General features: G+C 53.6%; 1 protein-coding gene across 4 annotated transcripts in view; it reads right to left on the reverse strand.

Moving 5' to 3' along the window:
• The window catches only part of TEAD4 (TEA domain transcription factor 4), a 64,237-nt gene that overhangs the window by 18,283 nt on the left and 29,934 nt on the right, over positions 1–16,020 (reverse strand). For 3 of the 4 annotated variants that reach the window (XM_072799388.1, XM_072799390.1, XM_072799387.1), the window contains exons 3-7: positions 7,272–7,336; positions 6,747–6,809; positions 2,255–2,383; positions 1,217–1,260; positions 632–687 (exon numbers count right to left, since the gene is read on the reverse strand). In XM_072799388.1, the coding sequence (XP_072655489.1) occupies positions 632–687; positions 1,217–1,260; positions 2,255–2,383; positions 6,747–6,809; positions 7,272–7,336 (357 nt within the window). The remainder of the gene's footprint in view (positions 1–631; positions 688–1,216; positions 1,261–2,254; positions 2,384–6,746; positions 6,810–7,271; positions 7,337–16,020) is intronic. The other variant, XM_072799389.1, reaches the window with a different exon arrangement.

The following is a 16,020-nucleotide window of genomic DNA, read 5'->3' on the forward strand; positions in this document are numbered from 1 at the left end:
GTGTGCTGCTCTGGGAAAAGGACAAGCCAGGCCAGTCGGCAGAGGCAAAGAGTCAGAAAAGTTAAGGTTAAGGGTGGTTAAGGGTGAAGACCCTGCAGAGAGGAAGGAGATGGGAGACCCTCATGAGAAAGACGCAAGGACAGGGCAGGTCACTGTGGGCCAGGACGGACTCCTGTGCTTGCCATGCGGGCCCACCCACACTCCAGGCCTCCGCCAGGAGTGCTCCCTCTGCTCACAAGCAGCTCCATGCTAGAAAACCACGCTCTCCTTGGACCTCCTGTCTTGAAGGAGAGGATTATAGTGTCACCAAGAGGGAGGCCATCTCAGGAGTGGCACACGAGGGGCACCAGGTGGAACAGTCGCCCTGGGGCATAAGCCCCACCCTGTGAACCCCTGAAAGCCCTGAGCCCAGACTGGGGAGCATGTCAGGCAACGAGGGGCTCGGCAGAGGTGTGCATGATAGGGGCAAGCAATGGGATGGAGCCAGGAGCCTGGGACATATGGTCTGAGCACATGCCAGGGCAGCACCTAAGTGGGTCATAAGATGTCCAGCTGTCGGGGGGCCTGGGACCTGGGGGGGCAAGAGCTGCAGGCATGCGAGGTACAAAGGAGCCATGCACTTCTGACCCACCTGGCAGAGGCAGTGAAGGCTGGACAGTGTAGGTTTGTTGAGAGAAAGGTTTCACACTGTAGGAGACAGGAGACAGGAAGTGTAAGCCTTACAGCAGGTGGTAGCCCAGGAGCCTCCAGCAATGTGCAACGCTCCTGTGTGGCTGGGGGTCTGGCCATCAGTGGCCTTGGTGGGCTCTGGCCACCTGCTCCTTCCCCTGCCAAGTCCATCAGGTTTCATGGATGACCCACAAAAGCAGTGTGCCTATTGGAAAAATCCACCCCTCCTTCTTTTCCTTCCCTTCCCGGCCAACCAGAGCGGCCAGCCAGAGGCCGGCTTCCTAGCCTCCCTCCCTTTGGGTCTCAAACTCTGGCCCTGCTCTACCCCAGACAGACTAGAGTTTTGGCAGATACCAAACTCCCATGGTGTCCACATTGCCGACTGAGTTGTTGCCTGCAAGTAGGAGAGCCAAATCCCAAAGCTCTAGCCCCTCCTGGAAGGCTGACTGCACATTGCAGCCCTGTCCCAGACTGGGAGCCAGGCTCCACAGCCCAAGTTTATGCTCCAGCTCAGTTCCGAGAGCAACGGGTAGCAGGCCATACTCACTCATGGGATGTTCCGGCTTGGCCCGGCAAAGCTCCTTGCCAAAACTGAGGAGGCAAAAAGCACAGAGTCAGCAGAGCCCCGTGCACATGGGCAATGGTGTGGGGAGGCCAGGCAGGAGCCTCAGCTGGAAGGCAGGGCTAGGAGGCTGGACCGGTGGGAGTAAGGAGACAGTTAGCGCTTCTATCCAGGACTATCCAGGCTTGAGTGGTGTCCCAAAATGTGTCGCGAGGAGCTCTAGTCTCTGGACATGCTCTGCTGAAAAGGTGCTCCTCAGGAGAAACCCCAGGTTTGGAATCCTGGCAGCTATATTCCTCCCTTGGAAGCCCACAATACACAGCAGCCTCAACAGTCCCAGAGTCAAGAAACCTATTTAGCTCTAGGTGTCCCAAGCTCCCTTGCAAACAGCATCACTCTGTCCTGTGTAATATCCTGATGGGCTAGCAATCTCTGAATCACACTGCCCATCACTGCCCTCTCCCTGCACACCTAGGGCAGTGCTACAGGTGCATTATGAAGATCCATTTAGTCCCTACGACCAAGAGAAGCCTGTGAGGATACAGCCCTGGAAAGGAAGAGCCTCTCTAGACCATTCTGAAAGTGTGAGCTAGCTGGCCAGGGGTAAGAAATGTACAACACGAACAAGAGTCTGAACACGGACTGTCTGAGGCGACAGAGAACGGCGCTGAGTGCGTGAGGGCTGCGGGGGCAGGACCGAGATGGGGGCTGCTCCAGGGCACAAGGCGGCTGCACCTCAGCCCTTCATCTGTCAATCAGGCCAACTATGGAGGGCTACTCGGTCGGTCTATTCCTGGAGGAAGCTCTGCCCCTTGTGGAAGGTCTGCTGTGTCACAGGCAAGGCCCCTGAGAAGCCAGTGCCAACACCAGCAGAGCCATGCCCTGGCATGGCCCCTTGGTCCTTGGTCCCTCCTTCCCGCCCCCTGCTCTCCAGGCCTGGCCAGTGCCTCTGGCTCCTAGAGAGGCGGAAGAGTGGCAAAGGAGGGGCTGGCATGGCCTCTGACTCCAGGCAGCCCCACTTACCCCTGAGACTGCTGGGTGGCCTGGGCCCCGGGCGAGGGCCATTTTACTGTGGAAGGCTGTGGCGGAGATGGCCTGGGCGGGTGACATGGGCGCCATGCTCTGCAGGGCCTTGTCCTTAGCTGCCTGGTCCTGGGGAGACATTGGAAGGGAGGGCCTCAGTGGTGGTCCCCATAAGAGGTGTGGGTGAGGCGGGGTCCAGGCTGGTGCTCGCGGAAGCTGTCCCACCACCAGTGGCCAGAACCCTGGACAAGGCCCTGAGGGACCAGGCTCAGGCCCCTGCAGTCCTATGAACTTGATTAGTGACTGAGCACACGTCACTTAGTTCCTCTGATCAGTTTCCTCATCTGTCAAAGGGCAAAATACTTGTTCCATCTATTTTAGTAGAGCTTAAAGGGCTCGGGAAACCATCTGCCAAACAATCTCAAGGGGGCTACTTTGAGAAGGCCTTTTAGTCCTTGTTTACCTCTACGACATTGGCAGCCAGGGGAGTACCTGACCCAGGGTTGATGATACACCAACGTGCCAGAGCCTTCCTCAAATGGACAGGAGGGGTCACCCTCAGTCACATGGACTGTGTGGAGGCATGGGATGGTCTCCTGGGGGTCCCACCTATCTCGGTTCCATCCCAGGAGTCTTCTCTTGCACTGGGCACCCCCTGCCTTTTACACATCAGGATTCAATACAAGCTATTCACCCTCCGTGGGAGAAAAGCACATGTAAGCACTCACAACACTGGCAATAACAGTAACCGTAATAATAATCTTTATATGTGTGGAAGCCAGTGGTTCCCATCCTGAGTGCCCCAATCCCACGGGTCTTTAAAATGAGGAGACATAATTCAGTATTTCTGTATTCAGATTTCCGTATTTTCTTTTTTTTTTTTAATTTTTTTTTTTTAATTTTTTATTTATGATAGTCACAGAGAGAGAGAGAGAGAGAGGCAGAGACACAGGCAGAGGGAGAAGCAGGCTCCATGCACCGGGAGCCCGATGTGGGATTCGATCCCGGGTCTCCAGGATCGCGCCCTGGGCCAAAGGGAGGCACTAAACCGCTGCGCCACCCAGGGATCCCAGATTACTGTATTTTCAAAAAGCCTAACAGAAACTATGTTTTTGTCCAAAATAAGACCACATTTATAGACTGGAATATTAAGTATTATTCAGTGTGTGTGACTTAACTGAGGGCAAAAGACTGGATATGTCAACTCTGGAGCTCAGATTAGAAATTCTCTTTCTTACAGATGCAATGAAACTCCAGGACACCTGCACCCCGATGTTTAGCCAAACTGTGGAAGGAGCCTCAGTGTCCATCGAAAAATGAATGGATAAAGAAGCTGTGGTCTATGTATACCATGGAATATTCCTCAGCCATTAGAAACGACAAATACCCACCATTTGCTTCGACGTGGATGGAACTGGAGGGTATTATGCTGAGTGAAGTAAGTCAATCGGAGAAGGACAAACATTATATGGTCTCATTCATTTGAGGAATATAAAAATAGTGAAAGGGAATAAAGGGGAAAGGAGAAAAAATAAGTGGGAAATATCAGAAAGGGAGACAGAACATGAAAGACTCCTAACTCTGGGAAACGAACTAGGGGTGGTGGAAGGGGAGGTGGGCGGGGGGTGGGGGTGACTGGGTGACAGGCACTGAGGTGGGCACTTGATGGGATGAGCACTAGGTGATATTCTATATGTTGGCAAATTGAACACCAATTAAAAAAAAAAAAAGAAATTCTCTTTCTGATGAGTATTTTTAAATGGGAAAAATAAATTAGCCGATCTGTGGGACTTAAGTTGGTAGACCAGATCTGTCCTGAGTCACAGATAGTGAGAACTGATGGAGGCCCATGCAGCAGACAGGTGGCTTCTCCAGGACAGTTTTCCTCGGCTCCCGCCATAGCCCTATGAGGGGAACACCACTGTGCAGGCATTAGGCTCTGAAAGGTCCAGGTGGTCACCCAGCATCCCTGTACCTCATGACTATGGAACTAGAACCCCAGAGGCCCTTCCATGTGCAGTCACATGGCACAAGATGGTCCACAGAAGGTCAACAACACAACCTCACTTTGATTCTGAACATCACAGCACTCCCGTGAGGCTGGCAAGACAAGTAGCATCCCCATCTTCAGCTGAAGAAACAGAAGCTCAGAGAATTTATGTGGCACCCTCAGAGAATTTAGGGTGCTGACAGTGGTGATGGCTGGCCTGAAAGCTTGGTCTAAGTTTGCATATCAACTCAGCTCTGGCCTCTGCAGTCCCTGGGCCAGGGACAGGGGGAGAGAAGGATGTACAGTGAACTCTGACAGCACCCAGCACACACCGTGGAAGGCAGAGGAGACCATCCTGAGAGGAGGAGTCATCCTCAAACCACTGTCCTTTTGGGGTCAACCTTACTCTCAGAGGCTCTTTGATAACCAAAGAAGAAGCTATTAGCATAAGGCGGCTCCTCTGGAGGACACACACTGCTCAGGAGGGAAAAGCCCAACACGCCAGCTGGCCCGGGGCTCTCCTTCCAAGAGGACATGTGTGTGCAGGAGGCTGTACCCTGAGAAAGCCTGTGGACCTCTGTGGTTAACAACTGCATTATGGGGCCGGAGAGCTCCATCTACTCAATGTCAGCAACTTACGTCCCTTCCCGGATAGCTGATCTAAACAAATGACCAGGGCTCAGGAAACCACGCCCTCACCAGGGTGGAACAGGAATCAGGGGGAAGTGGGAAGGACATCATGGGGAATGACATCAGTTACCAGGTAACAAGACCAGGGAGTCACCGAATTTGGGGGCTGAAGAAGACCTCAGATACCACCTTGCTTAAGCCTGTCATTTCATATTTTAAAATGAATAAAGCTTGAGCAGGGCCAGTGACTCATCCATGCTCCCACAGCACAAGGGCAGACCCAGACAGACCAAATCCCAAGTACTGGAGGATTTCTACCTAACAGAAGTCTGTCCATCAGGGAGACGAATTATGTTGGATCCCAGACCCCTCTGAGAACATGACAAAATCCTTAGACCACTACCCCCAGGAAAATGAATGCATCTTATTTCAGGAGCTCATGGCTCCCCTTGCAGTCTGCACAGTGGTCTCTGAAAGCTCTCCCCAACCTCTAAGTTAGAGCCTATAGACAAACGTAGTGATTCCTTGAAGCAAACGTGGGCTGTGCAGATGGTCCCCAAGGGAATTAAAAGTTTCCCTCGACAGCTGTAAACAGACCACTGGAAAGTCTTTTCTCCATTCTGGCTCATTCTGGCCCCCTGCCAGGGTCCCAATGAGTCAGAGGCAGACCAGAGAGGAGAAGTGGGGATCATGCTGGACTCCAGGGCCAGAGGGTCTGCAGGAGTACATGTGCCTGGCCTCAGAGGAAGAGAGCAACAGCTGAGGCCCGGCCAGCTGTCCGGGGGACAAAGGAGCGAGGTGCTAGACTGCAGCTGCAGGGGTGGGGGACAGCTGGGTTGAGTGGGCAGTGGGGTGCAGCTTCCTGGGAGTTCCCACCACTTATTTGGAGCCTCTGCATCAGGATCAGGGACAACCGGAGCCACATGGGACCTTCAAGCTCATCTAGTGCCAAGGTTTTTAACTGGGTTATGAGCTACTTTGGGGTTTAAGAGCCACAGAGCACGAGAGGTGACTAGGAACAGGGGGTCTCTGGCCTATTATTATTCCTCATCAACCTAGCTGTGACTAGAGTAGCTCCTCTGGTAACATACTGGTGCAATATTTTGTTGGGGAAAAAAAGAAAAGAGGCCTCTGCTCCTTCTTTAAAAAAGTGTGTTAACTGCTGGTCTCATCTGAGACCCCCAAATGTCAGCTCTTCTTGCCAAGCAGCTGGGCAAACTCTGCTATGAACACATCTATGACAGGGAGCTCATTCCCACCTGGTATTCATCTAGTGTCCAGGAAGCCTCAGTCCTGTGGGAAACAGACTGCCCTGAGAGGAGTCCTGACAGCAGCTGGCCCTCCACAGAGCAGTCCCTGTCAGGAGATGGCCCTGTAAGGTGGGGCGGATCTGGGACGGGGAGAGAGCTGCCCATCTCAGAGAGCAGAGTGTAGGAAGGAATCTCACCAGCTTCCGCAATAATATTCATCCTACCCCAGGGGCAGTGCCGCCCAAGCCTGACCACCCTGCAAGCACAGGGGACGGTACTAAGGGCCAGGGCCTTGAGGAGGTTGTCAAGGAATGGGGTGTGGAGGGCAATCCCGCTGGGATCTGCGAGTGAGCTGCGGGGGTGGGGGGAGGCACACACTGTACAGCCTGGTGGTCTCACACACACAGCTCTGAGGTCATCTGTCATATCCTGCACAGTCAAGCAGTTATAGGCTGAATCCCACTCTTTTAAACACCAAGAAGCATGCTGGCTCTGTGTACAAACAGCCAGTCCCTGAACCCAAGGGGAAGAATTTTCCTGCTAGAAAAAGAGCCCCACTTTCTAGGAAGCTGGCCTCACCTGTGGCCTAGGTCCCCCTCCCACTGCCGCTGGTTTGTCTTACCTTTAACTTGGCCTGGATCTCGCGGGCTTTTCGACGAGCCAGCACCTGGATGTGGCTGGAGACCTGCAGCAAGGAAGAGAAGGCTGCTGTCCCCACCTCCCAGAAGGCCTGTGCTCCCCTTTTTGGCTCCCTGACCCTCCCCCACTCCAGCACCTTCAGCCCACATCTGTGGACTGAGTGAATGAAAGGCCCAGTCCATGATGGGCCCTCAGTCCTGCCACATCCAGCTAATCCAGAGTCTGGCAATAAAACAAAGTATAGTGCTGCCACTCCACTCTCTGTTCTGGTGTCCTGGAGAGGGGCGGGGAGCGGGCTGCTGACTCCCCTGGAAGGTGAGGGATCTCCTCCCAGTTGACAGCAGCAGGGACAATGAACTGTCCGTGATACACCAGAAAGAGCTAACCCCTCTAAACCAGCCCCACTGAGAACCCACCCTTGGTCCTGCAGAGGGCCTGGCCCACCATGGGAGCAGGCTGGGAGCAGGGTACCTGCCCCCGGGATCCACTCTCATCTCCCAGGGCCCACCTGCTTCCTGGTGCGGGTCTTTCCTGTCCGGAGCTTGATGTAGCGGGCAATCAGCTCATTCCGACCTACAAAGACACCAACAGCCTCTCAGCAGGAGGAGGACAAAAGGCAGGTGCAGGGGAGGATCTGAGGGATCCTTTCCTTCATCTTCTGCTCATCTTGAGTGGGGACTTGGGGTGAGGATTCTGCAGGTTCCCACCCCCCCTCCTTGGATCCCAGGGATCTCCCAGCAGCAAGAGGAAACTAAGCCCTCGCTGGGGGACTGGTAACCTGAGAGCAAGGAGAGGACAGGGCTGTGAGCCCCATACAAACCTGAGGCACCCTCTCAGAGGCTCCCTCTTCCCATGCTAGCCATCTCCTCCCCGCACTCTATAGCAGCCTGACAGCTGCCAATCTGTCCTGCCTCCCCAGGGCCTCCCTCCTGCACACTCAGGAGGCTACAGGAAGTGCCGGGCCTTGACACTCCCCCATGCAGCCTCCAAGGCTTCCAGCACCTCCACAAATGAGCAGGACCTTATGAGATGTCTTGTGTTGTCTGTGGGCAGCAGGGGGTGTGGGAGACATTAGTGCTGAGACCCTGAGCATCCCCAGGGAGGAGGCCTGAGGCCCTGAACTCAGATCAAGAGAACCCGGGCAGACCACAACTCCAGCTCCATGGCTCTGATTAGATCAGTCAACGGGTAATATCGAGTGTGTGCCAAGGGCCCAGCCTCTGAGAGGCTGAGGCTATGTCTGAAGGACCCTGGAAACCTGTAAGGAGCTGCCCATGTCCTCTAGTGTTGTAAATGGAATTATGAAAAGAGGTTCTGTTTTCACAGAAACCACTGCCTAGCTGAGGAGAGACATGTGCCCAAGCTGCAACCCTACTGCGGGCCACGGACAGGGAACACACAGTGCCCTCAGAGCACAGGGGTCAGCTCGGGCTGGGTGGTCAGGTGAGCCTTCTGCTGGGCCCTGATGACTAGGAGGATTAGACCATAAAGAAGGGCATTGGGCTGGGGACAGGGAGGGCAAGGGGGTTGGAGAGGGAGCTGTCACCTCCCTGGCCCAGCCCCGGGGCCGGCGGGCACAGCCACCAGTCTGCCATCCTGCCGGCCCTTGCTGAGCCTAGGGGGCTGTGGCCACAAGTCAGGAGGCTGCTGTGCAGGGGGCAGGGTTGAGACAAGCGGGCTGTCCGCCACCTCGCTGTAACCAGAGAGCATGGCTGAGCCAAGCTGGCCCCCCAGGTGACCTTTCCCCACTGCCAAGGCTGAATTAAGAGGCCACCCTCGGGAGGGCTCCTCTGCCAGAAAGACGAGCCAGCCAAGGAGCACTGGACCGTCTGTGTCAGGGGAAAGAGAAGGGACAGGGATCAGACCCTGACAATATCACCTGCAGGCTGGTCTGCACCTAAACACAGATCCAGCAGCACGTCTCCTCTCCTCTCCTCTCCAGGGAGATGTACTCCAGGGCAAGGTACTCCACTTTAAACGAACGTCCAAAAACAGCTCAACAGTCCTGCGCCACATCTAACTAGAAACACTCATGCTGCAGCTAGAAACGCTATTTTCACTGGCCAGAGAGTCCAAGTGGCCACCAGTAGGGGGACCACAGGCGGGTCACAGAACTGGGAGCTGGGGAACCGGGAGCTAGCCCAGAAGCTCCATAAACTGAGCTATGGGACCTCGGCCAGCCCCACGCCTCTCTGGACCTTCACCCAGACCTCTCCTCTTAAACCAGGCCTTGTTAAGCTTCTTCCTCCAGATTACACTAACCAAATGTTCCACAGACTTAGGAAACAGACCAAAGCCTGGGTTCAGTGAGAGTGCTCTGTGGCTCAGTTTCCTTTCCTGCAAAAGGAAGAGGCCCGTGTGAGTAGTCTAGCTCAGGGCCCAGCCTGGGAGTGAGGGGAAGACAGAGGGCTCCTGAGAGCCAGGAGGTTGATGACAGCACCAGAGGGCACACTTTTGAGGGAGGCTGCTGCTGGGAAGGGCAGGGGACAGGCGTCTAAGTGGCCTCAGAGGCCACCCGTGCCTGGTGCTGCCTCTCTAGCCCACACCTGTGTGCAGTTCCATCTTGTGTGTTAGATTCTCCACACCTCAGAGCAAGGGGTCACATCACCATTCAGGCCTGCATCTCTAAAATCCACCCTATCTGTCGAATGAATGAATGAGTGAGCCTGTCAGCCAATCTTGACAGCAGACCCTTGAGGAACATGGGTTTGAACCGTGTGGGTCCACTTACAACACAGATCATTTTCAATAAATACAGTACAGTACCAGACACATATTTTCCCTTCCTTATGATTTTCTTAGTAACATTCTCCTTCCTCTAGCTCGCTTTATTGTAAACATACAGGACACAATACGTAGGACATACAAAACATGTTAATGGACAGTTGATATTATCGTAAGGCTCTCGTCAGCAGCAGGCTATTTGTAGTTAAGTTTTGGGGGAGTCAAGTTATATGTGGATTGTCACTGTGTCTGGGGGGGGTGGGGTGGAGGTTGGTACCTCTAATGCCCATGTTGTTCAAAGGTCAAATGTATCTCCAGAATCTCGCCACCTCTCACCACCTCACCCTCCACGGTCCTGTCTGGCTCCTGTCCTGTCTGGCCTCAACTTTGACAATAACCTTCTACCTGGATCCCCTGCTCTCAGCCTATTCTTAACATGGCGTGCCGTGTTCTCAGCCCACACGTGGCCCACCCCTCTCTTACCTTCCTGCTCCAACACCTCTTTTGCTCAGGTGGCACCGTGTTAGAGACAGCTTCCTGAATACTCCGCTGAAAGCTGAGGTCAGCCTCCACCCACCCAGCATCTCTACTGCTCTCCCGAGCACCTTCTCACACACCTGGGATCTGCTTACTCACTCAGAGCACTGCCTCCCCCACCCCCACTCCTAGCAGCAGGAAAGCTCCTGAGAACAGGGATTTTTGTCTGTTTATTCACTTGTTCATGCCCAACACCTAGAATGCTGCCTGCAGTTTTCTGTAGTAGGCTCCTAATATGTATCTGTTAGATGCATGAAAAGGGAACAGTGATAAGATGCTGGCCAGACATCCCATGAGGGATTTTAGCCTACTACAGGTAAGGTACACAAATAACCTTTTATTTCTGATTAGTCTAACATAATTGTTAAAGTGCTTTCTTATCCTGGTTTCATTTGACCCTCCCTACTCAGGAGCTTATCCAGATTTCTGTGTGGCCTAAAGCACCTAAAACTTGGAAGGCTCTCTTTGAGAAAAAGAATTTAAAATATAAATAGGTAAGGTCATTTTAGGTTAAGATAGATATATGTTCACTGTCTTGACAGAGAAACTGGCTTCACAGGTGTTTACATCTGTCAAAACTTAACCAAATGGTCCACTTCAAATATGTATAGTTCACTGTATGGCAACTATACTCCAATAGAACTAATTGACAAATTTTAAATTACAAATAAAAAGATGAGGGACTTGGAAGGGGGACGTGCAAGTGATGGTCCCCAAGCATTAGCCTCATTAACCTCACAGCACACCACCCTCCTGCCTGTACAAAGGTGGGCAATCACACCTATTACCAGAAAGTCTCCCCCAGCGCATCCACCAGCCCATCTAACACTAACTGCGTGGGTCTCAGCACTGGCTCAGCCACCACTGGTGGCACAGCGGGTGCCCAGCAACAAGAAGATGCTCAGTTAACAGAACTGCCCTCCAACACGGGGTAGGCTCCTGGCCTCTGTACGCAGTGGGCCTTCCTTAACAGCGAGCAGCAGCGAGGGAGGCCCGTGCCCACCAGGGGCTGAGACCTTTACTCCACACATTGGAGATTGGAGATGACTCGTCTCCTGTGCAAGGAGCCCCAGGTCATGAAGCAGAGCCCCTCCTGGTCCCACAACGACGTCTGCCCTCTGCTGCAGGGTTCAGGAGCTCTGCTACTACAGAGGCCATGTTGGCGTGGGCAAGAGGCCAGCAGCGGAGGCCACAGGAGCTAGACCCAAGGGGGCTCAGCTGTCTGTATTCTTCCATCATCTTCTCCCTTACTGGCTCATCTCAGACATTATTCCACCCAGCCTCGTTCTGCGTATCAGAGGTGATGCTGGGAGTTGAGAACTCCCCTGGGTAGGAGCGAAGTGCTGGGTTTCTGTGGGTGTGCTGAGCCACAAGGGGCCGACCAGCTTCCTTCCTGCCACCAGGGTGCTTCGGAGGTCACCCCGGCCATTCTGCTGCCTCCGGGCCAGCTGGCGTCTAATCCAGGCTTCACACTTATATGGGGAGCTGCTACCGCTTCCCTCACTCTTGTAACAGGAGTTACAGTCGTGAGCATTTACTGAGCACGTCCGTGCACTGGTACCTGTACAAATACAGACTGTGCACTGGGATAGTTGTGTCTGCGTGCTCCTTTTCAGTGCTCACAGGGGCTCTAATAGCTGCTACTACCACCTTCTACACACTGGGAAATCTAGGTACACAGAGGCCCAGAGAGCTGTTCAGGGTCACAGGCCAAGTGTGTCGATTGAGACTGACACCCATCTCATCTGGTTCCAGAGCCTGTTTCTTCAGGATCACACAATATGACTTCTATTTAATGTGGGAGTGAGGGCCATCTCTCCCAGAAGCCAGGGCCAGACCTGCTGACCCCAGAGGTCTTATGCTGCCTAATGAAGAAGTAACTGTGGCCCAGAGAGGGGAATGATTTATTGAAAGTCACACAGTTTGTTATTGTCCCAGGTGCTATGAGAACACACCGTTCCATGGCTTCACGACTATGATACAATGGCTGTCCTCCGTTGGCTGGGCTGGGAGCTGCCTCTGTAAGACACTACCAGGCTCCTCCCTCTGGATCAATCCCCCGATTCCCTGGGTCCTGGCATGAAGTAAGCCCTCAGCTATGTCCAACTGCCCCTCGCCCTGACCCAGCTCCTGGAGGAAGAGCTATTTGGACCTAAGAGCCTGCCCACCTATTTTCACTCGCTCATGACCGGTGATACCCACAGCTGATAGAAGCCAACAATGTCATGGATGATGTGGATATCAGGAAGCCACAAAGTTGAAGGAAGACGTGGAGAGAAGTAGGGAGCATGTGCTCAGAAGCAGAGCCCTGAAACTGCAGTGAAGACCAGCAAAGAGCAAGGGCGGTAAGAAACTAGTAGAAACTCCAGATCAGTTTAGTGGGAAGGGAAGAGATCTATACCCTTGCCCCAGCTCTGCCACTTGCTGCTCCAAACCAGGCCTTTCCTCTCCCCTCCAGTGCAGAGACTGCATGCTGGGGCAGCGGGAGGCCAGCCTGGACCTCGGCGGGGCCAAGAGGGCAACTGGGCATTACAGTGTGGCAGGTGGCCTTGGCCAACCCCGGGAGTGGGCTTGGGTGGGGCTGGAAAGGACGCCCCCGCCAGACTGTGGCCCATCTGTTAGAGGATATGTGTCCAACAGCCCCAGCTGACATCCACGGCTCCACCCCAACCCCACCATGGGCAAAGGCAGCCAATGGACAAAGGGAAGCCTTGGCCTAAGCACAGGCTGAGGGCGGGGGCCTTCCCAATACAGGGTCTACACAGTCTCTACCACCTCCTCCTAATCCCACACATGGCGTCACACGTACCCACCAGCCACCCCAGGCTTCTCATTGGCCACATGCTACCACATGTTATCCCATCTGCACAACCCCGTCTGGGACGGATCATTTCTGCACCTCATTCTCTCTGCATAGCCTCCCCACTCTGCACCAGCCTTCCCTCCAAGCTGTAAATATACTAAACGGTGTAAAGGAAGTAAAGCACCTACCACCTAGCAGAAGGTCAGCGAAGTCAGCTGCTACTGTTACGTTGTTAACAAGGCCTTATAATGAATGCTATTAGTTTTCAGAAGTGGAAAAAGCTGAGAACCTGAAGGCAGAGCCCTGCTCCACACGAGAGGAGACAGACCTACAGAAATTTGTGGGGTTTGAGCTCATCAGAGGCCTCTCATGGGAGCAAGCCGGGAGCGAGCCCTTCTAACGAGCTCTCCACTTCACCCTGGCAGGTTGAGACCCAGGGGAGGAAGCCAGCCACCCTCCACGACCAGCCCTAACCCCGGTGGCCTGGGGGCCTCTCTGTCCAGGGATCAGCTGAAGCTATAAACACCTGCAGCTGGAGGGGGAGTCTATTTCTGGACAAGAAACTTCTGCCTGCAGCCTGTGAAGGCAGTGATTAGGCCTGACATCCGAGCTAGTACCACCATTTGTCCCTCAGGGGCTCTGAGGCTTCCAGTGAAATCCGACTCGCATCTTCGAGGCCACCATCCCAAGAAGCCGGCCCTGGTACCCAAGTGCGCGTGCCCACTCCCCATGGCAATTCCCCATGCACAGGGGTCTGTGCCTTTCTATAAGTCTTTGGCTAACATCACTGGAGCTCCAGTCTTCCTCCCTCACTAAAATTTGAGCTCCTGGAGGGTAGAGGACATGTCCCATTCAGTTCTACATCCCACTGCTGCTCACTGGGCACTTCCATTTTCTCTCATCCCTGCGGTCACACTAAAAGGTAATGTCTTCTTCCAATGAGCACATGAAAAGGGGCTCAACATCACTAATCATTAGGGAAATGCAAATCAGAACCAAGATAACCACTCCACACCACAAGGATGACCATTAAAAAAAAAAAAAAACCCACGGAAAATGTTGGCAAACATGTGAAGACATCAGAATCCTTGCGCATTACTGGTAGAACACGAAAGGGGGCAGCCACTGGAAGACAGTTTGGCGCTTCCTCAAAAAGCACAGTTACCATATGATCCAGTAATTTCATCTCTAGGTATGTACCCAAAAGAATCGAAAGTAGGGACTCAGATACCCGTACATGCATGCTCATAGCAGCACCATTCACAACAGCTGAGAGGTGGACTGTCCATCAGTAGGTAAATGGAGACATAAAATGTGGTACATGCGTGCAAAGGAGTATCGTTCAGCTATAAAAAATGGAGTTCTGGAAAAAAAAAAAGTTCTGACACAGGTCACTACGTGTGTGAACCTTGGGGACACTGTTGCTAAGTGAAATAAGCCAGTGACAAAAGGACACATATTGTATGACTGACTCTACTTCCATGAGGTACCAAGAACAGGAAAATCGTACATACAGAAACAGAACAGAATTTACTGGGGCTGGTGGACAGGTGAGTAGACAAAGAGTCAGTGTTTAATGGCTGCAGAGTTTCAGTTTGGGAGGATGACAATGTTCTGGAGATAGATGGTAGTGATGGCACTGTCACAAAATGAAATGAATTTAATCCTGCCGAACTGTAACTTAAAATGCTTACAGTGGGGGATCCCAGGTGGCTCAGCGGTTTGGTGCCTGCCTTTGGCCCAGGGCATGATCCTGGAGTCCCAGGATCAAGTCCCATATCGGGCTTCCTGGATAGAGCCTGCTTCTCCTCTGTCTGTGTCTCTGCCTCTCTCTCTCTCTCTCTGTCTCTCATGAATAAGTAAATAAAATCTTAAAAAAAAAAAATGCTTACAGTGGTAAATTTTATGTGATGTATATCTTCCCACAATAACAAATAAATGAATGTAACCAAAACCAAACAAAAAGGTGGCATTATTATCACTGCTCCCCAGTTTTACAAATGAGGAGCAGAAGCTGAGAAGGGTGAGGCCACTAGCCCAAGGCCATACCAGCTGCTGACACAGACCAAGTCTGAACTGAGGGTCATATCATCAGACCTCTAGAAGCGTGAAGTCAGTGTTATAGGCCAGAGAAGGGACGTGGAAGGATCCAGAAACCGCAGGACGACAGAACAAAGGGTAGTGGAGGATCCAAGAAACACGGCAGAGGCAGGGGGCAGAAGCTCAGATGACACTGCTGACTGCTGTCCCATAATCTCAGTGACCTGGGCCTAGTCCCTACTCTGCCTCTCCTTAGCTGTGTGACTCATCCAAAACAGGGTCCCTTAAACCCCTGGACAGTCATCACAGCACCTGCCCAGATGGCCCACCAAAACTACCACACAGAATCCCACCTCTGGGCCAGTGCTCACTCTTTCCCCCTTCCCGGAGCATAACCCTTCCTCTACCCTGCTCATGCTCTTCTTCCTTCCAGAAAACTTCCAAGATAACCTAGCACTCTGGGTGACACTACATACAACATAAGGGCCATGAGTTTGCTTTCCAAGGCATTTCTCCTGCCCCTCTGCTGCCTCAGGAAGTCGTGGAGAACAAAGGCCACAGCCCTAGGCCCCAGCCCGGCACAGGCAGTGGGATCCCGCTGCACACGAGCTGCCTGGCTGCTAATGGGAATGAGAAGCTGCGGCACAGGCACCCAGCGAGACAACAGAGAAGGTGAGGAGAGGAGAGGCAGAGAGAGGGAAGAGAGACCACGAGAGCTGGGAGAGTCCAGAGCGCGGCGGGCAGGAAGGAATGGATGCGAAGGGAACACAGAGCCAGGCAGCCCTCTTGCAGGAAGCGGGAACAGAGAAGGCAAGCCAGAGCTGGGGGGGCGGGGGGGGGGGGAGGGAGTGTGTGGGCAGCTGGGGGTGAGAAGTCGCTCCACCCTCACCTCTCCCCACCACCTGCCCACGGGGCCAGAGGCCAGGCCGGCCGAAGGGGGTCAGAGTTACCAGCACGGCAGGGCCAGGGCCACACAGTGACATGGCAAAAATGAGGGCAGCCGCGGCTAGCAGCCCTGGCCCCGGAGCCTGTCCACAGTGTGGGACGCTCGGCTCAGAAGTAACAGGCGCTAATCTGTCCTGCAGCTCCGCATGTTATCTGCACGTCTGCCTGGCCTTCCTGAGTGTCCCACTCAGGCTGTAAGGGGGCCAGA

Source organism: Canis lupus, chromosome 25 (genome assembly GCF_048164855.1).
Source record: "Canis lupus baileyi chromosome 25, mCanLup2.hap1, whole genome shotgun sequence".
Taxonomy (NCBI): domain Eukaryota; kingdom Metazoa; phylum Chordata; class Mammalia; order Carnivora; family Canidae; genus Canis; species Canis lupus.